The following is a 20,112-nucleotide window of genomic DNA, read 5'->3' as shown; positions in this document are numbered from 1 at the left end:
TGCGCCTTCTGCATTGGCTATGTTTCTACGTGTACGTGAGCCTCCTACGTCAACCTGGAAGAACGCCTGCAGGAATGGGGGCTCGGGAGAATGGCGGTGCTACCAATGGGTGGTCTTCTCGATCGCGGCTATGTTGAAAGGGAAAGCCATTGTAATGATAAGGAGAATGTGGACTTGGCTGGAGGTTCACGAAATGTAGGAAACTCGGTATGTCGTCGAACAGAGGATCACGATCAGCGCAAAACTCACGATATGTAGCACGACACAGGCTTGGTTCCCATCAATATCAGTCTATCCTTCCTCGTTGACTGAGATGATCTGTCCATTTACAGTACACTTTGACGCTTCGTAATCCTCACAGGAAAGTCCTCAATAAGCCAAATCCCCTGTCCTCGTTAGTACACCGCGACAAAAGGGCCTTTGGAGTAACGTACCGCATTCTGAATATGGACCGGTCGCTCAGGTCGCGTCAGAGCAAAGTCGAAACGTCTCATGAGCTAAGCAGTCGGTCAGTCCATGGCCTACCCGAAGACAAACGGCATCCTACCTCGACAAACACCTTGTTCAGCTCCATGAACGCCACGGACTTGCCCAGGCAACCCCATTTCCCGGCCGAGAAGACGAGGTCCACGACGCTCGCCATGGTCGCCACGCGCTCCTTGTCGGCGTCCAGCCAGCGCTCCGGGAGGAACAACTCAGCGTCGTCCCCAAAGATCGTCTTGGAATGATAGATGGCAAAGGGGGATGTGCCAATCTGTGTGCCGCCAGGGATAAACTTCCCGTCAATCATGTCGCCCTCGGGGGGCACCTGCTTGAAAAGGGGACCGGCGGCTGGTGCCCTGATACGTAGACCTTCCTTGATGGCGGCCTGGAGATACGGCAAATTGCGCGCCTCGGCATCTGTGATGGGGGAGGAGATGGTGCCGGCTTGGACGCCGCTGTCAATCTCCTCCTGTAGCTTCCTGTACGCAGTCGGGTTGCTCAGGATGTTCAGCATCATGAGGCGGATGGTGGTGGCGGTGGTGTCGCTGCCGGCGACGACGTTGAGGAGGGACTCGCGGGAGGCCTCGTCCTGCGTTAGACCGTGGCGGATAAAGGAGCCCAGCATGTCGGGTTGCGAGACGGCATCTTGCTCGAAGCGCTCTGCGACCTTTTTGTTTGCTACCCTAGTGGCATGTCAGCAGATGTGTTAGAGTGCTGACAGAGGACAACCTACCCGATGAAGGCGCCAAAGCCGAGCTTGTCACTGGCCTTGGGCAGAAGGCCTCTAAACAGGGGCGAGTGCAGCAGGGACACGAGGGAGGGGATGTTGCCGGTCAGGACGGCGACGGGGAAGAAGTCGCGTGTGATCTTGATAAAGTCGTAGACGTCGGCGTCCTGCTCCATGAAGCCAAAGGGGTGGCCAAAGGCGAGGTCGCTGATCACGTCGAGGGTGAAGTACTGGATCTTGCGAGCAAAGTCGACGGGGCGGTACTGCTGGGTGGTGGACACGTAGTTGGCCTCGAGCAGGCGCACGAGGCGCGCAATGTGCTCGTCGACGGTGCGTTCCATGGACTCATTCTCCTTGCCCGAGTACTACAGAAGTCAATATCCAAGTTGCAGTGCCATATACATATGCAGGTCATTCATAGACATGCATGTGCAAAGGGGCGAATCAGCTTACACCGGCGGCCATTTTGTTCCGGATCCTCATGTGCTCGTCATCGTCGCGCTGCGAGAAGAGGTGATCCTGGCCTGCTTGGAAGCGCAGTGCATTGTACCCTGTTTGTGAGTCAGTACAGAAACGAGAATGCATAACAGCAGGCATCCGGGTCCTGGACTGCCACGTTAATGAGAGAGGCTCAGGTGCTTACATGGACCCCTCGTATATCGCGAGCGAACAGCCATCATCCGTCGCAGCAGATCTGGGTCATCGGTGGCCAGCTCGTTGGGCCCGATGCGCACGAGCGACCCTGCATTGCTGGTCAGTCGAAATTCTGACGGGAACTAACGAGGGGGTGATCTGTCGAAACACACCATATTTCTCATTCGCCTGTTGAATCGCGTACGGCTGCTCGCCTCGCAAAGAGTGCTTGACCATCCAGTACTTGGAGAAGGCAGCCCAGAATGGCCCGGGAACGTGGGAGAGGCGGTACCAGCTGCGCAGGGCGTCGACGAGGAAGACGGCTGTCGCGAGGCCCAGGGCGGTGGCCACGAGGGCTGCGGGTGACCACGAGGCATCGTCGCCTCGTGGACGGTTGTCCATTGTTTGTTTTTTTTGATTAATATGATCCGACGGCAAGGCAAGGCTGGCAGGCGGGCGCTTGTCTGTTGGCGCTTGTTGGTCGACAATGTGCCTGGAACAAGGACCAGCAGAACCGACAGGCTGGGTCAGTCTCTCGCGAGCAGCAGCAGCAAAGAAATGAGCTGACCAACAGTCCACTGCAGACAGCGTCGCAGCGACCGACGAACGAGGTCCACCGACCACGAGCCTGCCAATGGGATGTGTCGCGAGACACGGCACGAGGGACTGGCGTGTCCATAATCTCCTCCCCGGACGGCGGACGCAGCCAACCGCGGCAAACGACGACAGCAAGCCAAGGCGGCCCGAGCCCTCTTGCAAATGGCTCTGCCACGTTGGCCCGCATACGTAATTCATTCATGATTGCAATCAATTCGAGCTGGTCGCTCGCTTGCTTGCTGCCTTTGTCGGCGGATCTCCTGCTGACTACTACTTTTTGTCGGCTGTTGGTCCGTCGTCTTCTGTCGTCGGCATCCAACACACGCACACGCGCGCATCGATCGGATCAGATCCATCAGATTTGATTGATATCGATGCCCCATCTCGCCCTGCGTCTTATTTAATTGATTGATCAAATCGTTGCATGGGAACACCCCGCCAGACAGCCAGCCGGAGCAGCAATGTGCTGAGCGCCAGCAGATCCCCATTGCTGCACTGACCTGACTTCGATCCAAGATACGACACATACAGACTGGTCTGGCTGGGACAATGCCAGCGACCAACGAGCCATCGGGCCCTGTCGGTGATGCGACTGCTCGTCCTTCCGCTTCGCCTCCGCCTCAGTCATCATCATCAGCAGCAGTCGTCGTCGTGGACGATGACGATGATGTTGATGACCCAACCCTGTCCGCCAACAACCCCACGGTTGAGATCCAGGGCTCCATTGTGCGTACACGCGACTCATGTCCCTGCCCTTTGATCTGATCTGATCTGATCCGTCACTCAATTGATCAATTGAATCATGACTGGTGGAGCCAATGCTGATGACACCGTGTGCGTAGGCTGCCGACAGCGTAGAGACCGACTCGGCTCTGGGTGCTGTGAGTTGAGCCCCCCGGTCGCATGACCACCAGACTGCGACTGCGACTGCGCCTGCGACAGGGCTGAGCGCATCACAGTCGCAATACTACATGCCATACTGATCCTCACCCCAGGAACTCGCATCCTCCGTCGCGTCGCTCTCGTCGAGCATCCTCCAGTACCAGCTCGAGAACGGGCGCAGCTATCACTCCCTCAGCCGCGGCAGTAAGGCGTCCTCACTGTCCTCTTCTCGTTCCATGTTGTTGGCTGACCGCTCCCAGAATATGTGCTCCCCAACGATGAGGTAATCCTGATTCCTATGCCTCCATACATGTCCCTGTGGAATGCTGACCCTGGCCTCCCCCGCAGATGGAGAATGAACGGTTAGGTGAGTGACGCTGCGCGCGACCCTGTCTCATCACATCCCCCCGGCCAAGCACCTACGTACATACATACATACTGCACCCAAATCCTGACCATGCACAGACTTGCAACATGAATTGTACGTGCGCACCTGCCAGGGTATCCTGGCGCTGTGCCCAAAGGGACAGGGAGCGCAGCGCGTGCTGGACATGGGTACCGGCACTGGACAATGGGCCATTGACTTTGGTGAGTCTCCTATTGTCTGCTGTACTAAGTCTATCAATCGTGCTGACCTGCCCACAGCCGATCTACATCCCGATGCCGAGGTGGGTGCCCGTATCTGGAATGTCTGTCGATACATGCCCTGCTCACCAACTCTAGGTCATTGGCGTCGATCTCAGTCCCATCCAGCCAGACTTGTATGTCGACGTGCCTTTTCTTGTCAAGAAAATACTGACATGGTACATTTCAGCGTTCCCCCCAATCTCGTCTTTGAGATTGACGACCTGGAGAAGGAGTGGACATGGACCACCCGCTTCGACTTTATCTTTGCCCGCATGATGCTCGGCTGCTTCCAGGACCTCCCCGGCATGATCAAGGTCGCTTACGACAACCTCGAACCCGGCGGCTACCTCGAGCTCCAGGACATGGCCCTGCCCGCCCTCTCAGACGACGGCACCCTCGCGCCCGACAGCTACCTCGCCAAGTGGTGCAAGGCCTGCCTCGACGCCGGCGAGAACCTCGGCCGCCCCGTGTTTCCCGTCACCGAGTACAAAAACTACCTCGCCGCCGCCGGCTTTGAGGATATTGTCGAGGTACAGAAGAAGTGGCCCACCAACACCTGGCCTCGCGAGCGCGAGCACAAGGAGCTCGGCGCCTGGGCGTACGCCAACATTGCGGGGGGACTCGATGGGCTCTCGCTCGCCCATTTCACGCGTGGTCTGGGCTGGACGCCCGAAGAGACGCGTGTCTTCTGCGCCGAGGTCCGCAAGGATCTGAAGAATCCAAAGATTCACGCCTACTGGCCCATGTACGTTCCTGTCTTGCCTGTCGTCTCCTAAGCTAACCAGTCGGCCTGCCAGCTATTTTGTGTATGGGCGGAAACCACTGCGTCCACGGTATTGATGATGAGTATCCAAAATATTAGCTAGAAGCCCAGCGTTTAATAATGACTTTACATTCTATTCTCAAGATTAGGGTGACTCCATGTGAGGCGTTTATCTTGGAGCTGGACTAGGACAGGCTGCCTGCTTCAATAATTCTATCAACGTCTCGACATATATTTACAACTAACGCGACATCCTCTCTTTTACCCATGGCACCCCCCATGCTTCTTCAGCGGGTGCTCATCGAAAAAGTGCAAGATCAACGGCGTGGCATCAAACTCAGCCACCGCCCCTTCATTATCACTGTTCGTCCTCGTCGACGGCCAGTCGTGCGCAATATTCTCCGCAAGAACATGCGTCACCAGTCCCTTCTTTCTCCCCCTCCCATACCGCGTGATATACGTATTGGGCGTGTCCGCTGCCAATGGCGTCGTCTCCACCTCATGGCTAATACCATCGTTTACAGCCCACTGCTCAACCCAGTACGGTATATTCGGCAGACAGACTCCCCTCCTCGAGGCCCCGCTGTACGCGACCGTGGTGTCTTGTCCTCCGTGAAATTCCAGCATGGGGACATCGTGTCTATGCGGGTCGCAGGGGATCTCAAACTCATATGGCGGCTCGCAGACGTCGACGTCCGTGTAGAAGGAGCCGGACACGGGGGCAAACGCGGCAAAGGTGTGCGCGAGGTCGGCGTCGCATGCTAGGGTGCTGCCGACTATACCGCCGCCCTGAGACTTTCCTGTTGCATGCACGGCGTCCGTGTCGATGCAGTACGTCTCCTTCATAGCGGTGAGAATGTCCCTCGTAAAGGACTTGTCGTCTGCGTCAATGCCTGGGTCGACGGACCAATAGCGCTGCGCAAGATTAGTCTCAAGCATCTCTCTGGTACGGCTCTCGACTCACCTTGTAACATGTGTTGTCGCTTTCACAAGTCGGCCGCGGTGTGCCCTCTGGATAGACGACCATGCGGTGCGTGTTGAAGTCGGGATCTGTGAGCAGGTCTAGATCTCTCTGATTCTCAGGGCTTCGTGAACCCCCGTGATACGACAGTACCAGCGGCGCGGGATTCCCGATGGCATATTCTGGGGGCACAAACACAAGATATCGCCTGCCGTCAACTGTGGCGTTGTGGAAGCTGCCGGGTGTCTGGCCCTCGGGGAGTCCTTGCAATTGGCAGCCTGGCGAGGGCGTCCACGCTGCTGCCAGGGACGATATGGCTCCCAAGGCCAGAAATTGAAGGGTCCGCATTTTGATAGTCACTGGCGAGGGCTTCGATGTGCTCTTTGTGTGCGTGGACTGGGTGGGCTTTGAGTTAGTCGCTAATACTAGAATCGGCTCCTCATCATCCATCCTCGCACTTCTTGGGCCCAAAATCCTTCATATATAGAGATGAATCTGCATGGATCTACAGAGCACTAGATTAGCAGGTGTCGTCACTCTGCGCCGGTGGTCTGCGTGGTCTGCGCCGGTGACATGAAGCCAGACCATTCATGTTGCATGGGGCACACTACTGCACGATGCCTCTGACAGTGCTGAACGCGAGAGGGGAACGAGAGTCGAAGCGAACCACGCGACCTGTATTCCCGACGTCAATACTCGCCACATGCGACGGTATATTGCAGCGGAGCCGGCCCCTGTGTTGCGGCCATGGTGGTTGCGGGACAAGCGGCACTCGCAAGTAGGACGCGGACGCAGCGAGCAGCGAGAGGCTTCGAACAGGGAACACCAGCGGCGAATTATTACTTCTAGTGCCGTCTTCTTTGTGCTACGTACTACAATACTCACGAGTAAGCTTATGCCTCCTCCAAGGTGCATATGCATAGACGGGCATATCCGCATCTTGTCTCACCCTGTAAGACACAATCTCACTTCTCACCATACATCACACATCACACAATACGACAATGAACATGTACTCATAGAGTGGGAATCATCTCATTAAACTCATTATCATCTATCAGAAGTGAAATATCTTTCCGCCAACGAATGATCAATTAAAAAAAAACCACTCCTTCTCTCATGTCCTCTCGGCCGACCGCCTTACAACAGGGCAACGACACCAGCGAGGAGGAGAGCCGCAGCCGAGCCGCCGACCTTGTTGGCCGCGCCGGGGACGGGCGCGGGCGCACCGGGGGTGGTGCTGGGCATCTCGACGGGCGGCACCGAAGTGGTGCTCTCGGGCTGCTCAGCGGGAGGCTGGACAGTGGTCTCGGGCTGGCCAGCGGGAGGCTGAGTGGTAGGCTCAGGCTGCTGAGGCTGCTCAGGCTGCGTGGTGGGCTCAGGCTGCTGAGGCTGCTCAGGCTGCGTGGTGGGCACAGGCTCGACAGAGTGCGTGATGGTGCAGGGGCAGTCAGTGATGGTGAGCGTGGTGGGCTCGGTGACAGTGTAGGTGTTGGTGCCGTGAGTGAAGGTGGTAGGCTCAGGGCAGTAGGTGGTGAGGGTGGTGACGGTCTCGGTGGTGTAGATGGGGGTGCCGGAGCAGGCGGTGGGCTCGACCAGAGTACCGTTGTTGTTGAAGGGGTTGAAGCCCAAGCACTGGGCGTAGTTGGAGGCGCAGGTCGACTTGTTGGAGCCTGGGGTGACCTGGCACTTGCGGAAGGCATCAGTGCAGTCGGCGGCGCACTCGTCCTTGGTAGGGGGCTGAGTGTGGGTGGGCTCAGGCTCAGCAGACGTGGTCGAGCAGGCGGTGGGCTCCTCGTACTCGCCCTCGTAGGGGTTGTAGCCGAGGCACTCGGCGTACATGGCCGCGCAGTAGGACTTGTTGGAGTTGGGAGCGGTGACACACTTGTTGTGGGCATCGGTGCACGCGGCGGCGCACTCGTCCACAGCAGGGCCGGTGGGAGTGGGCAGGGGAGTGACGGGTGTGGTGATGGTGCAGGGGCAGTCGGTGATGGTGAGGGTGGTCTCCTCGGTCACGGTGTAGGTCTTGGTGCCGTGGGTGATGGTGGTAGGACCAGGGCAGTAGGTGGTGATGGCCGTGACGGTCTCCGTGGTGTAGGTAACGTGGTCACTGACGGCGGAGCTGGTGGTGTTGCTGTACTGGTGAGCGGCAGCAGAACCGGCGAGGGCGCCCACGAGGGCAAGACGCATGTTGGCAATCATGTTTGTGGTGGATCGCTTCTGGTTGAGTGCAAATATGAGCGAGTGTAAGTGCACGTGTGTAGCGACTGGACAGTTAAAGAACGGTTGGAGGAGAGGAGAGGCAAGACGTTTGAGGGCGGGAGGAAACCTGCATCTTAAATGGCTGCTCGCACCATCAGGCTCTTGCTTGTTTACCCACCATCCGGCAGGATAAGCAAGGACAGGTTCCTGGATTCGATCTGATCACTGACCGTGGTGATACGAGCCTGACCGTGACTGGAGCCGCAGACGATGGTTGCTGGGCGCCCCACAAGTCGATACGAGCGTGTTTTCTTAGCTTGAAGTTTCCCGTCCTCCGGGTTGGCTCGCCCTGGAAAAAAAGTCCTTACATGACCTCATGCTGGGGCCCGCCAAGGCGAATGCCGACCGGCCGAGGATCCGGAATGGGTTCGAATACGGGGTTTTGTTCCCAAAGGGCCCAAGGGGGGTTGCGGTTGGCAGGCTGTTTGCTGGCAGTGCGTGCTTGAATGCCATGGCAATCATGCTTATTGTACCCGCGTTCCTGGCGAAAGAGCCATGTTGCTGAGCTCTCGCTGTGCTTGGCATCCAAAGTCAATTGGAGAAGAGCCACGACGAGCTTGCCTAGCAGATGTGATTGCCGCACTGTCAGCTTGTGGCTGCTCGTGGCAGCAATAGTGGTCAGCCCGTCAGCCAGCCAAGCCGCCTTCGTATTGGGTTCTTGCACTGCTCATTCGATCGCGATTTGTGCAGATGCTGCCCAGCTGGGCTCGAGCCCTCCCGACGTGGAAACACTGCCGCCTGATGACTGGTTGGGCAGTGCGTCCGTCGCTCAACAGCTTGCCCGCACTTCTTGGCCATGGAGTCGTGGTGGATGCATGACACAACATGGCCATAATTCAGCCTGTCCGTGCGTACTCTAGCGCTCCGCGGTGGCCGACGCTCTACAAGTATCCAGTCATCAGGCGATGCCTAAAATTAGTCTCCTCAGTTAGCTAGCCTTGCTACATTTGGTTACCTTTTGGAGAGCAGTATTTCTATAGTCGGTAAAACAGGCGACTAAGATCCGCTAACGGTGGGTTGTTCCTGGACTAGACCGTCTGGAAGTTACGACATTCCGATTTTGTGTGCGAGAGCCTCACAACCCACGTGACGTATTCGATTTCACCCCCTCATTTGCCCGCTTGCAAACATGCCGACTTGGAAGCACTTTGCGGCTCTCACAGTCTGGCTTCCAATGCTGTGATGCCGCATGACGAATCCCAAGCGACCATTCCAGAATGAACAGCCGGTCGCCGGTCGTCCAAAACGGACAAAGGCCCACGACATGATCTCGCTCTGTGCATGTAGTAATCATAAGGCAAAGTCACTGTCAACAGGCAATCTCAGGCAACAGCCGACGTCAAGACCCCTGCGTGGCTTCTCAACTCAGCCTTATCCACTCTGCGATCGAAATATGCGTTATGTCGTTCAAGCAGTCGAATAGCAAACCTCTTGCGGATCAGACTACCGGGACACGCGCGCCCGACTCAGTCTGATCGGCTTTTCCAGGCGTCCCATGTGCATCATATTCATGCCTTCAGCTGCGACAGTTGCGATCCGTATTGTGCTTTGAGATAGAGGCAGCTCGCATGATGGAATACCTTTACTGCCTGCCGATTCGAGGCATCTGCGACTATGCGGACACACACAAGGATAAGGTGTGGCAGGACTATGCTGCCACTGCGGCTGCATATGCGAGGGAGCTACTGGAGGTGATCCCACCTATCGTGGAGGAAAGTAGCCGGAGTCTCGCATGCTCTACCGAGCCGAGTGATTAAGGTGTTGCTGGTATGTGGGCCACGCACTTTCTCATTCTACTCCAGGCTACTCGTTACGATATCCTATGCTATCCTCCCTAAGCGAAAAGTAAAAGGGCTCACCAAGCTCGACCAAGCAAGTCAATGCAATAGATATTGACGTTTGCCAGCTCCAGACCGTAAATCCAGTATATCAATTCCCTCATCAAACCCCTTGTATGTTGTCTTAAAGTCACGGAGCATTTGCTTGTCGAGAATGTTCCTCTTTGGGCTTCCACCCCGGTGGTGTCATCGGACCATTCCAGAAAGTAGAAACCCTTCTTCCAGCGAGCAAGCATTCGTTTCACGGTGTAGATACCTATATCATCAGCCTGGCTGGGACCAGACTCCTCCAGGCTGCCCTTTGTAAACTCCCCGGACGTAAGCAAGTACGCCAAGCACGCTAAGCTGTCCCAGGCGGAGGGTGCAACAGCGTGTTCTCGATCAAGTCACTGTCTACAAAAGTCGCAATTTTTAGACCCGATTTCATGTCTGTTTCAAGTACGTACTCTAAATAATCGAATCCCTTATCTTCATGTTGAATGAACTGCATCCTATCACTAAAGTAGCAAGCGAAACAGTAGCTCTTGCACACATTTCGATGTATGGTAGGTCCCCAAGACAGTCAGCCTTTTCTTACAAGGCATCCAAGCCACCATAAAGGCCGTTGTGCTGGAAGTTGCAAGAGCGCCAGTCTCCGGCATTGAGACCGTTCATCTTATGCTGCGTATCCATGCAAAGCTTGTAAGGCTCTTCGCCATTGACCCAGATTGTCGGCGGAGTGATGTCGTAGCCAATCCAGGAGGTCTTAGCGCTGATGACCAGTCCCCCTTCCCACGTCCATTCAATGCTAAACCCTGGGCTCATAGTTCGCCAATTGGTCGATGAGATGATGTTGCAGTTGGAGTCGAACAAGACGGCAGCCTTATCCGAGGCTTTGTTGCCAAGGTTGTTGCCGTCCCAGGCGAGCTCGACGCCGCCAGCGGTCAGGAGACCAAGCTCATTGGGAGCGGGTCTGAACATCTCACAGGCGCCCACAAAGTCCACAGGGTGGCGCTTTTCGATCCTAGATCACTTATTAGCGTAGCTTTTACATGTGCCGGGGCAATGTACATCTCAGGCTGAGGCGCTGCGAGGACGGAGGTCGCCATCAGGAGGGCGCTGGTGAGGTGGTTGATAGAGTACATGGTGAATGGAGGTTGAAGATTGACTAGTGAGTCGAGAGTCGCTATGACCGTGAATTTGAAGAGGAGGAGGAGTGATTGGATTCGAAGGTGAACGCTTCCAGTGGAAAGAAGGTTAAAGTTAAACTTTTTAGAGTTATAGTATTCTCCAGGGCTGTTCACGAGCTCCTTTTATAGAGCCCTTTCAAGGCCAGCACCACGTCACTCGTTCAGAGCTGATGATGCAATGTTATGACCCGGCATACGGCGGCGACGATTAAACTTGTGTTTCGGAGCGGCTCTGTTCTGCAAGAGGGAGAGTGTTGCGCCAGTGACCGGCCACGATACTCTCCAGTCCGCTCTTTCGCTGACCCGTGAAGTCACCTTCGCTCCCGAGCCAGCATCTCGGGGCCGAGACATTAGTCCACATTTTAGACATAGAAGACTGTTTTCGAAGGATTGTAGCATTGCCCAGGGAAAAGGTGCAGAGCCAAGGTGCTTATTCAAGCGAGAGACGTCAGCCGAGCCAAGTGACTAGGGGGCCCGCTCTTCTTGGCACATTGCAATCTGCACGTCTTCTCTCCCATTAGGAATGTCAATAGAAATGCCCCTTGACGGTGAAAAGCCTTATGAGAGCTTCTCGGGGCAGGCCATCGGTCACAATTAACCTCACAGCGCCCCACAATATGTCTGGGCTGCGCGGCATTGACACAAAGTGAGGAGGCTTTCTTCTATCTGCGAGTCAGCCAAACTAGATTTGCAGATTTACGCCGTCGCCTCGTATTAATTTCAATAACATCTTTAGGACAATGATGAGACAGACTAAGGCTTGAAGCTGTGGTTGAATGTGGCAGGAAAAGGAGAACTGGATCCAAGACTGGGAAGTAGGGAAGTCCGGCGTACTGATCCATTCCATTTCGATGAAACTGATACATCTATGTTATGACATATCGTGACGTACCAGTGCATAGTAGCCAAGATACACAGCGGCGATCGACGGATTCGAGTACATGACCAAGGCTTTACTAGACTAACACGGCGTGCGGTGGTGTGTACTGTGTAGTCGTTGGACGACTACAAGCGACCAATGGTCGCACGCTGCCGGGTCTAGCGTTCCGCGCGCTGGCCGACACTCCAGTCCATCATCAGTCAATGCCCGAAACCACTTGCTGGCTGGCTGGCCTTGCTGGTTTTGGCTAACTTTGGTGGGGAGTATTTCCACAGTCGTCAAAACAGGCCACAAAGATCCGCTAACGGTGGGTTTTCTTGGACTAGACCGTCTGAAAGTCGGCTGCCCTTGCAGATACTGCTCCTAGTGCTTCTCCCGAGTGGATTTACCAAGTTGGCGCAGGCGACTGGAATGGAAGAGTCTAAAAAAAGGTGACGACGGACTTCGGTCGGCCCTTTGACACGACAAGTCACAAAACCCCTCTTCCACTACTTGTGTCTGCCTACCCTGTACAATGCCCAGCTACGACGTTGCATGTGTCACGGTGCGGCTGATTGAGAGGAGTGCAAGTCAAAGAAATGGTGCCTAGTGCGTAATGAGAGAATAGATACAATCAAGTCAGAAGTCAAGGCAGCTGCAGTGGTAGTTGAGGGTGTACAAGACTTTGAGTTTAAACAATGCATTTGACAGGCTGCCAATGTTGTCAAGCGGGCATTGCGCTTTTGCACTTTGACACTACTTTGAATTAACAACCAATTGAGCGCTAGCGAATTGATCTGGCGATGTCAATATTAACCATAGTTGGCTTGATGAGATTGGAGCCAGCTTAGGCACGCATCAATCCTCATTCTGACCGTCGAACATGGGATTGTCCTCGTTCGCCATGCAGAATCCTTATCGCCTCCTTATCGCACACCGCAGGGTCCTGCAGGCGGCGGCGGGGCAAAATTTCCAGAAATTCCAACAAGAGAATTTCCATCACCCTTCACATTGCCAGCAAGTCCACGACGTCGACCTGATCCAAACAGAACGAAAGCGTCTGCAAGACATAACCGCCGCCATGCCGTCCATGAAAAATCCCAACGGCCCTTCCAAGAACCGCCTCGCCGCCCGCGCCGCGTCCAAGAAGAAGCGCTCCCAGCAGGCCTCGCACGAGGGCCGCACGCGCATCACCAAGAACGACGCCGCCCACGGCGCGCGCGAGGGGCTGCGGCCTAACAGCGGGCCCGGGAAGAAGCTGAGCAGCAAGAAGCAGCGCAAGCTGGAGAAGAAGATGGGATACGCGATGAAGAGGAAGGAAGAGGAGGAGGGCATCGTGGAGATGAAGGGTGCGTTCCAGCGTTCTTCGCAGGGGAATGTGTGCTAATTGTTCTTCAGATGCCCCTGAAGTGAAGGAGGCTAAAGAAGATGCGGAAGGCGACGTTGATATCCAATGAGCGCGACGATTGACGAGTCAAAAAGGATATGGAAGGCTGGAGGAGCTCGGGCGTCTCGTGTCGCCACAGTGCAAGCAAAGCAGCGAGACGACCTCCAGCATGGACAGATGGACGGACGACTTGCACTACCCGATAAGGGTCGAAACCTATTGGCATCGTATGGCGTTGGGCGTTCACATTTCGGCAGCGATAGACGAGCATTCAGGCATGCGTGGGACCAGCACTGGGCCAGCAGCCCACCACAGACACATTTAACGTTTTGAAATGCGCATACACTCGGCTACAACCTTCGTGTCACACCGTGAAAGGGATATATTGAGGTAGTCTGGCTTTTTCAGCTGAATTTGGTACTCTTCTAGGTGGGCGTTACTGAATATGGACAGACAGTCTGTCTCTGCCCAATGGATTCTGTCTCATCATGACACTGCATTCCTCAGGCGACACAGCCGCGAGTCCGGGTTTTGCAAGACAGTCTTAGCCGGCATATCCTTCCCGAGGAAGGGTAGCCGGCACTCGCTCAGCTGAAAGGGGGTCCGACGCAGGGTCCAATCCCAGCCTTGGCGTGGCTTGCGCGTCGTTCGACACAGCTTGATGGGCACTGGAATGTTGCCTGCACGTGGTCAGTCCAGCACCACGAGACATACGTTCAATGGCGGACAAAACACCCGAAATCCCCGTGTCTGTTCTGCGCCACTGCCGAGAAGCGTCTTTTCGGCGGACTCAGCCAGCCATGGCATGGAAGTGGCCTGGTGAGTGCACTGATGAGCTCACAAACCACACAGACGAGAGTAAGCAATTCAGTTCGTGTTGAGGCCTAAGACAATAACACCAATTTCCCATCCTACCAGTTTCCCATCATATCAATTTCCCATCCTGCCGATTTCCCGTCATATCAATTTCCCATCCTGCCGATTTCCCACCATACGTATCAATTTCCCATCTTCGCCCAAGTCATCCAAAAGCCAGTTCATAGGATATCCGTTCCCCGGTCCTTACTCAGGACGCAGCAAGGAACAAGACGTCTCGGATCCGACGCACGAGCCACCACTGACACTTCCGAGGCGGCTTCCACTGCTTCCGTAGCGCGAGCTGCCAGTGGTGCTTTCGATACGGCTCCCACCGTCTCCGTAGCGCGAGCTGCGGCTTTCACAGCTTCCAAAGTCGTCCATGGCCAAGAGCACCCAGTACGGGATATGGAGTGTCTCCAAGTCCTCCATGCAGCCGGGGCACCAAGTGTTAAAGCAAAATACCAGACATCTGCCGCAGCAGCACTGAGTGTCCTGACGCGCCGCTTCCACGCGAACGACGCGGCGGCCTTGGGCGTCCAGTTCTCGGATGCGGTCCAGGATGAGTCTTGCCACGTTTGCAGGGAGCCAATTGCGCCTGTGGGGTTCGGTGGAGAGCGAAACTCTAGGTTGGTTGCGAGAACACGCCAAACAGGTGCCGCTCGAGCGGGAAGGTTCAGGGTCGTAATCGGTGGCGGGGCGGGGAACAATGGCGTCGGCACGCATGGGACCGTCTTCAATCCACTCGCTGATTGTAGAGAGACGCGTGCGGTCCGGCAGGACAGACTCTGCGCGCAACGTGGCCTCGGACGAGCCGCTGGCGGACGAGACTCTGGAGGACGAGCTTCGGCCAGAGGACGTGTCCCTGGAGCCTCGGTCGGAGGACGTTACCGCAGAGCTTCGGCTGGTGGAAGGGGCCCGGGACGAGGTGACACTGGAGGACGTTACCGCAGAGATTCGGCTCGCAGACGGGGGCCGGGACGAGCTTCGGTGAGAGGGCGTTCCCCCAGAGCTTCGGCTGACAGACGGGGCCCGGGACGAGCTTCGGCTGGAGGACGTTACCGCAGAGCTTTGGCTGACGGACGGGGTCGCAGAGCCTCGGTCGGAGGACGTTACCGCAGAGCTTCGGCTGACGGACGGAGCCCGGGACGAGCTTCGGTGAGAGGACGTGCCCCCAGAGCTTCGGCGAGGAGACGTGTCCCTGGAGCTTCGGCTAACGGACGGGGCCCGGGACGAGCCTCGGTGAGGGGACGTGTCCCTGGAGCTTCGGCTGGCGGACGGGGCCCGCGACGAGCTTCGGTGAGAGGACGTGCCCCCAGAGCTTTGGCCGCTTGTAACGCTGCGAGAAGAGCGTGAAAGCGGCGGCATGTCGTTGCCGTCACCAGTGTCAGCGCAAGGTTTCAAGGTATAGCTATTTACTTACTGCCGTTCCTTCGGCTGGATCTGCCACTTGAGCTTGGCATGGTCTTTGTTCCTGAGGAGGAAGAGAAGGGCGGTGTTGTCGTTGGTTGTCGATATGAAGGCGCTGAGATGAGATTGCTGATCGAGAGCTGATGTCTGTCTTAAGCTCTAAGAGGCGATCTGCAGAATCAGTTGGTTAGAGGGAGGTAGAGAGACGCCTTATATGCCCTCAGGAGGGTAGTCTGAATGTACAGACGGACATCACTTCTAGACAAACAATGGATCACTGAGACGATACCTTTACACCCACCAAGTGAAGAACACAGCGTAATAAGTTTGTAGATTCGCGAGAGAATGGGGTAAAGCAAGCTTGTGTCGAGCCTGGATCAGGGATAAGGCGCTCTCGTACCTTGGTTCTCCTTTGAACAAGGGAATACAAGAGGTCTCTGTGGATCGATGGAACGATCCGCAGTTGCAAGTGGCATAGTAAGGGGCCCGCGTGTCACTCAAACTTAGTATACTTGTGAGCAGATGTACAATAATCACGAACTAGGATTGCGCAACCGTGAGTTCCTTACACGACGTAACATGGTTATCCTTGCGACGTGGCTCATCTCAAGGTGGGTGTCAGTCACAGCAAGTCAACGGCTCGTGTAGCGTGCTGGTTCTAAGTCACGAGAGAAGATGGATAGAAAAGCCAGAACTGATGGGGGCCGAGAGCAAGCTGCGGTCTTTTCCAGATTCCTCTGAATCTCCTGGTGCTAGCACCGCCTGCGACACTTGGTCAACGACAGCACCAGTAGTAGCTCTTGACCATCTGCAAAGCTGTGATATGGGTTTGAGTTCCTAAAGTGAGCACCACTCCTGTGTACCAGGCAGACATTGTGCGAGCGAACCTATTTTGGTTCATTTCAACTCTCTGGTATCACAGTATACAAACGTACCAAATGGGTTGCGTGGTTGAGGAGCCCAGAGATATCTGAGACGTAAGCGAATCCAGACAGGCCACTGTATCACTTTACACAATCACCATGGTACATTCAAGTTTTGATGATGCGAGGATTGTTCACAGTTTCAGGAAGTAGTTTGTGACTATCGACAGATCTTCTTCCCACGTCGTCTTTCACGTACGTGTGGCACATCGAATCACGAAACATGGTGGTAGAACGCTCAGTGTTCCCAAGAGGTGTCAAACTTGTTCGCATGAATGGAGATCGTGAGTCGTCATGAATCTGGAACATGTAGCACGGCGACAGATGGGTGTCTGTGTGCGCGTCACTCCAGGACAAGTGGTGCCTCTTCGTTTGCATCCCATCTTCATCCATCTCCTGGCGTGCCATGAATTTATGCGACGGCAAGAAGACCAATTCACAGTATATCGAGAACTTCTCATGCTCCCTCACTCCATCATTCTGGTATTTCTGCTTCGCCCTGGTCTTCTCCTTTCTTACTCCCCGAAGCACCTATTTCTCATCACCGTTGCCATCTGGCCCCTTCGAACCAGAACAGCCTGACAAGCAGCAATATGCAGGGCCACAAACGAGGAGCCGACGATGCCTTTCTCGACCATGAAGATGACTGCATCATCGTCTCTGAGCAGCCCGAGACAGCGCGCAAGATGCGCCGAGTTCATTGGGATCTACCATCTCCATCGTCGACTTCCGAACTGGACATGGACGCAGCACTCAGCCCAGCACTGCACCTATCTTCTGCTTCAAGCGTGGCCACCCCAATGGAAATTGACCTGACTGGTATTTCCCCCATGATGCCTCTTGACCTCTACTAATGGCCGCAAAAGAGGATAGCGACCAATCCGAGGACGCTGAAGTCACCCAAGCTCGACAAGCTCGACTCGACGAGTTCCGTGGTTTCACAGCCGCCAGCTTCCCTGCGCTGATGCTGCCTATCGAGACGAGGCTGGCTTCGATTGAATCCTGTACCCGTCGACTTGGAATCGCGCGGGAAGAAAAAGTCATGCTTGTCGATTTGTACATTGACGAGCACTGCCTCCCCATGTGGTCCATGTTCAGCTGGGACCCCGAAGAAGTCAGTTTGCATGACCATCTGCAAGAGCGCTTTGCGGCAGTAGGCTTGGTGCGCAACATGGGCGAGCCACTTCAGAGCGACTTGGTCGTCAAGGCGAATAAGAGGTTGGACGTTGCGCGCGACTTGGGTCTTACCATCGACGATATACACATCGGGGATGACTTACTTCCGAGCTGGGTTTGCGGATCACCAATGTCTGTTGAGTCGTGTGATCTCGACACCTACAATGCGCTCAAAGAGCATGGAGGAGGCGTTAGTCAGACCACGCAGGGCTATACTGAAGATGATGGTCAGCAACACTCTCCCAAGGCGGAAGTTCCTGACGCCGGACTCAGCGACAATGCTCTCGTCACTGACAGCGAGGACGACACAGTTTCATCACCTGAGTATGAGGAGTACGAATCATACTGTTCTGATGCGACGTTGCCCGTCAACATTTTCCACGACGCAATCATTGCAGACGCACCAGATGGAGTAGAATGGGAAGTCGACCTCGAGGTGTACCTCGCACACGCAGACGATCCTGACGTGGCCAATTTGCCAGAGATTGAGCTGGCGCTCGATCGCGACGGGTATGAGTACCACTTTGATACATCGGAGGCGATTGATGTCGCTGCGGACTTTGACATGACTTGCTCGACAAACGTGCCCGCTATTGAGCTCGAGACGTACGAAGAGGATATGGAAGACGATATCATCGATCCTGGACGCACGGTGAATGGCAGAAGGAGGATCAAGAGGAGGGAGTTGCTTGTGGTGGAAGATGGGGACCAATGTCATGGGAAAGAGAATGGACAGGAGGGAGAACACGATTCTGATGTCTCTGAGGAGGTGACGGATTATGAGGAAGACTCAGGAGCACCGCTTGAAGACGGGACGGATAAGAGCACATAGTTCACGACCAGTAGTGTGAATACACGAAGAAGAAGCGCCCTGAGCAAGAGATTGAACTTTGGTGACCCGTGACCCGTGAGTCCCCGTGTGGTCACTTTCATCTCACCTTTGATATTCTTTCATTCGCCGCGTCACCTCAGGCATTACGCTTGAGATGCCTTTTGAATCACTGGATCTGAGCCGAGTTTTGCATTTATAGTGTTCCCACCCTCTTTTCTTCTCACTGCTTTCTCTCCCCTTCTCACGGCTCTACCTCCTCAATCCTCCCGCAAGCGGCACCACCACGATGTCATCACATGAGGATACAGTGACGGAGGATGCGTCAAGTGACGAGCCTCTCTTTGCCGACGACACGATGCACTACTACGAAGAAACTACTTATCACGAGATCGATGCCAACGGCGACCTCTTCATCTGCCTCAACGATCCGAACGCTCCGCTTGCAGTTTGGAAACGAGAGGAGCACCATCCATTGAGCCAAAACCTCATAGGAGGAAAGCGAATCCCCCGTACGAAAGTCGCCACGCCTCCCAGAATCAAGGATTCATCAGTGACCTTCAAAGTCTCTGCCCGAACCATGGCGACGGCATCGCGGTACTTCTCTGCGCTCCTGTCTGGCAATTGGACAGAAGCACAGAATGTTGCGTCCGGCGAGCCGCTGGTCATACAAGCGCATGGCTGGGATGTTTCGGCGTTTCTCTTGTTTCTGCAAGTTCTACATGGCAAATGCCTCAACGTTCCGTTCAAGATCAAGCATGAGCTTTGGGCGAAGATCGTTCTAATCATCGACTACTACGGCAGCTTCGAGGCCATGCACTTCTGCACAACCGTATGGTATGAGAACTTGCGGGACAAGGTTGCAAACTTCGACGGGAGACGACTTTTGCTTGATCTAGCAACAGGTTGCGCACTAACAAATCGTGAACAAACACAGGAGGCCGCGCTAGTTGCTATTCGTGAAGCTACCTGTCGCATCCCGACTTTAGGATTGCCAATACCACAGCGCGTCGTCGGTCAGTACCCTCGTTTCGGACTTCATGAGCCTTCTGACTAGAATTTTGACAGATTGGATCAACGAAACGAGGGAAAGGGAACTCGCCAATCTTTTCAGCCGCTTTTACTATGCCATTTCCCGTACCTGGAATATCCAGCGATGCACAATTCCGAGGTCAACTGTGGTCCGGCTAGTTGGGGCTTGTTGCTTCACGAGGCAAACAAATTCAAATTGCTCCAAGGGCACCCAGAAGCGCCCTACGACGGATACAGCTTCGGCGACCTCGAAAGATCATATCTAAAGCAACACGCGGGCCCCGAGTGCTCAGCCTTGTGCGTGCATGACGGTCTGCATGCGTGCTGTAACATGAGTGAAATCCTGGAGCAGGTCCTTGACTTTTACATGAGGCCGGGCACATTTTCATCGCCCAGTGCTCATTGGAGAACCTTCCCTTCACTCAGTGAGGCTGATCGGAGCCGTTGGCCGCGCGGTGGTGAATCTTCCGTGGGCGATACTAGCGGCAATTCCGGCGACGATTCAAGCAACGATTCGAGCGGCGAGACCAGCGACGAATATGTGGTGAGACTATCGGAAAGGACGTCAACTCTCGTTGGTCCATAAGTTGAGGAATGAAATCCCCAAATAATTCGCCAATCCCAGAAGTATGCACTTGGTCATAGTAAGCGGGTTTCAAAAGTTGGCCACTACAGAACGCCATGTTACTTGGTCCTCAA

At 55.1% G+C, this 20,112-nt stretch overlaps 9 protein-coding genes across 9 annotated transcripts; 4 read left to right on the top strand and 5 right to left on the bottom strand.

Annotated features, from left to right (window-relative positions):
* Window positions 1–326: 326 nt before the first annotated feature.
* On the bottom strand, window positions 327–2,245 carry F5Z01DRAFT_725846 (cytochrome P450; the record flags this gene model as incomplete). The annotated part of the gene is made up of 7 exons (XM_046266642.1): window positions 327–386; window positions 435–497; window positions 548–1,166; window positions 1,217–1,575; window positions 1,664–1,761; window positions 1,854–1,952; window positions 2,017–2,245. The coding sequence occupies 7 exons, from the start codon at window positions 2,243–2,245 to the stop codon at window positions 327–329; spliced, it is 1,527 nt and encodes a 508-aa protein (XP_046117005.1).
* Window positions 2,246–2,989: 744 nt separating this feature from the next.
* F5Z01DRAFT_675476 (S-adenosyl-L-methionine-dependent methyltransferase) lies at window positions 2,990–4,725 on the top strand (the record flags this gene model as incomplete). Its single annotated transcript, XM_046265151.1, has 9 exons — window positions 2,990–3,166; window positions 3,283–3,321; window positions 3,436–3,526; window positions 3,583–3,605; window positions 3,671–3,689; window positions 3,788–3,910; window positions 3,968–3,990; window positions 4,046–4,083; window positions 4,137–4,725. 9 exons carry the CDS (start codon window positions 2,990–2,992, stop codon window positions 4,723–4,725), a joined length of 1,122 nt encoding a protein of 373 aa, XP_046117004.1.
* A 248-nt stretch (window positions 4,726–4,973) lies between these two features.
* Window positions 4,974–6,021, bottom strand: F5Z01DRAFT_675475 (carbohydrate esterase family 1 protein; the record flags this gene model as incomplete). Its single annotated transcript, XM_046265150.1, has 2 exons — window positions 4,974–5,627; window positions 5,677–6,021. 2 exons carry the CDS (start codon window positions 6,019–6,021, stop codon window positions 4,974–4,976), a joined length of 999 nt encoding a protein of 332 aa, XP_046117003.1.
* Window positions 6,022–6,679: 658 nt separating this feature from the next.
* On the bottom strand, window positions 6,680–8,152 carry F5Z01DRAFT_174070 (uncharacterized protein). Its single transcript, XM_046257927.1, has 2 exons — window positions 7,570–8,152; window positions 6,680–7,377 (listed from the first exon to the last, which is right to left on the bottom strand). The coding sequence occupies exons 1-2, from the start codon at window positions 7,873–7,875 to the stop codon at window positions 6,814–6,816; spliced, it is 870 nt and encodes a 289-aa protein (XP_046117002.1). The 5' UTR covers window positions 7,876–8,152; the 3' UTR covers window positions 6,680–6,813.
* A 2,194-nt stretch (window positions 8,153–10,346) lies between these two features.
* Window positions 10,347–10,897, bottom strand: F5Z01DRAFT_675473 (uncharacterized protein; the record flags this gene model as incomplete). The annotated part of the gene is made up of 2 exons (XM_046265149.1): window positions 10,347–10,776; window positions 10,824–10,897. 2 exons carry the CDS (start codon window positions 10,895–10,897, stop codon window positions 10,347–10,349), a joined length of 504 nt encoding a protein of 167 aa, XP_046117001.1.
* A 1,985-nt stretch (window positions 10,898–12,882) lies between these two features.
* Window positions 12,883–13,258, top strand: F5Z01DRAFT_675472 (uncharacterized protein; the record flags this gene model as incomplete). Its single annotated transcript, XM_046265148.1, has 2 exons — window positions 12,883–13,150; window positions 13,200–13,258. 2 exons carry the CDS (start codon window positions 12,883–12,885, stop codon window positions 13,256–13,258), a joined length of 327 nt encoding a protein of 108 aa, XP_046117000.1.
* An 817-nt stretch (window positions 13,259–14,075) lies between these two features.
* F5Z01DRAFT_173857 (uncharacterized protein) lies at window positions 14,076–15,521 on the bottom strand. Its single transcript, XM_046257926.1, has one exon. It carries the CDS (start codon window positions 15,409–15,411, stop codon window positions 14,251–14,253), a length of 1,161 nt encoding a protein of 386 aa, XP_046116999.1. The 5' UTR covers window positions 15,412–15,521; the 3' UTR covers window positions 14,076–14,250.
* A 1,044-nt stretch (window positions 15,522–16,565) lies between these two features.
* Window positions 16,566–18,384, top strand: F5Z01DRAFT_689183 (uncharacterized protein; the record flags this gene model as incomplete). Its single annotated transcript, XM_046266069.1, has 2 exons — window positions 16,566–17,195; window positions 17,243–18,384. Exons 1-2 carry the CDS (start codon window positions 16,970–16,972, stop codon window positions 18,382–18,384), a joined length of 1,368 nt encoding a protein of 455 aa, XP_046116998.1. The 5' UTR covers window positions 16,566–16,969.
* A 263-nt stretch (window positions 18,385–18,647) lies between these two features.
* Window positions 18,648–19,999, top strand: F5Z01DRAFT_751498 (uncharacterized protein; the record flags this gene model as incomplete). The annotated part of the gene is made up of 2 exons (XM_046267051.1): window positions 18,648–19,397; window positions 19,536–19,999. The coding sequence occupies exons 1-2, from the start codon at window positions 18,671–18,673 to the stop codon at window positions 19,997–19,999; spliced, it is 1,191 nt and encodes a 396-aa protein (XP_046116997.1). The 5' UTR covers window positions 18,648–18,670.
* Window positions 20,000–20,112: the final 113 nt, after the last annotated feature.

The sequence above is a fragment of the Emericellopsis atlantica genome, assembly GCF_019669845.1.
Source record: "Emericellopsis atlantica unplaced genomic scaffold F5Z01scaffold_18, whole genome shotgun sequence".
Classification (NCBI taxonomy): domain Eukaryota; kingdom Fungi; phylum Ascomycota; class Sordariomycetes; order Hypocreales; family Bionectriaceae; genus Emericellopsis; species Emericellopsis atlantica.
Note: the sequence above shows the minus strand (reverse complement) of the source record. Positions and strands in the feature narration are given on the sequence as shown.

Bases quoted from the DNA above. Each gene is read 5' to 3' on its own strand.
- F5Z01DRAFT_174070 (XM_046257927.1), bottom strand. From the start codon at position 7,875: ATGATTGCCAACATGCGTCTTGCCCTCGTGGGCGCCCTCGCCGGTTCT. The intron at 7,378-7,569 runs GCCCACAACAAG...GCCGACTGCACT, and splicing joins GCGCCGCCGCGTGCACCGAT to GATGCCTTCCGCAAGTGCCA.
- F5Z01DRAFT_173857 (XM_046257926.1), bottom strand. From the start codon at position 15,411: ATGCCGCCGCTTTCACGCTCTTCTCGCAGCGTTACAAGCGGCCAAAGC.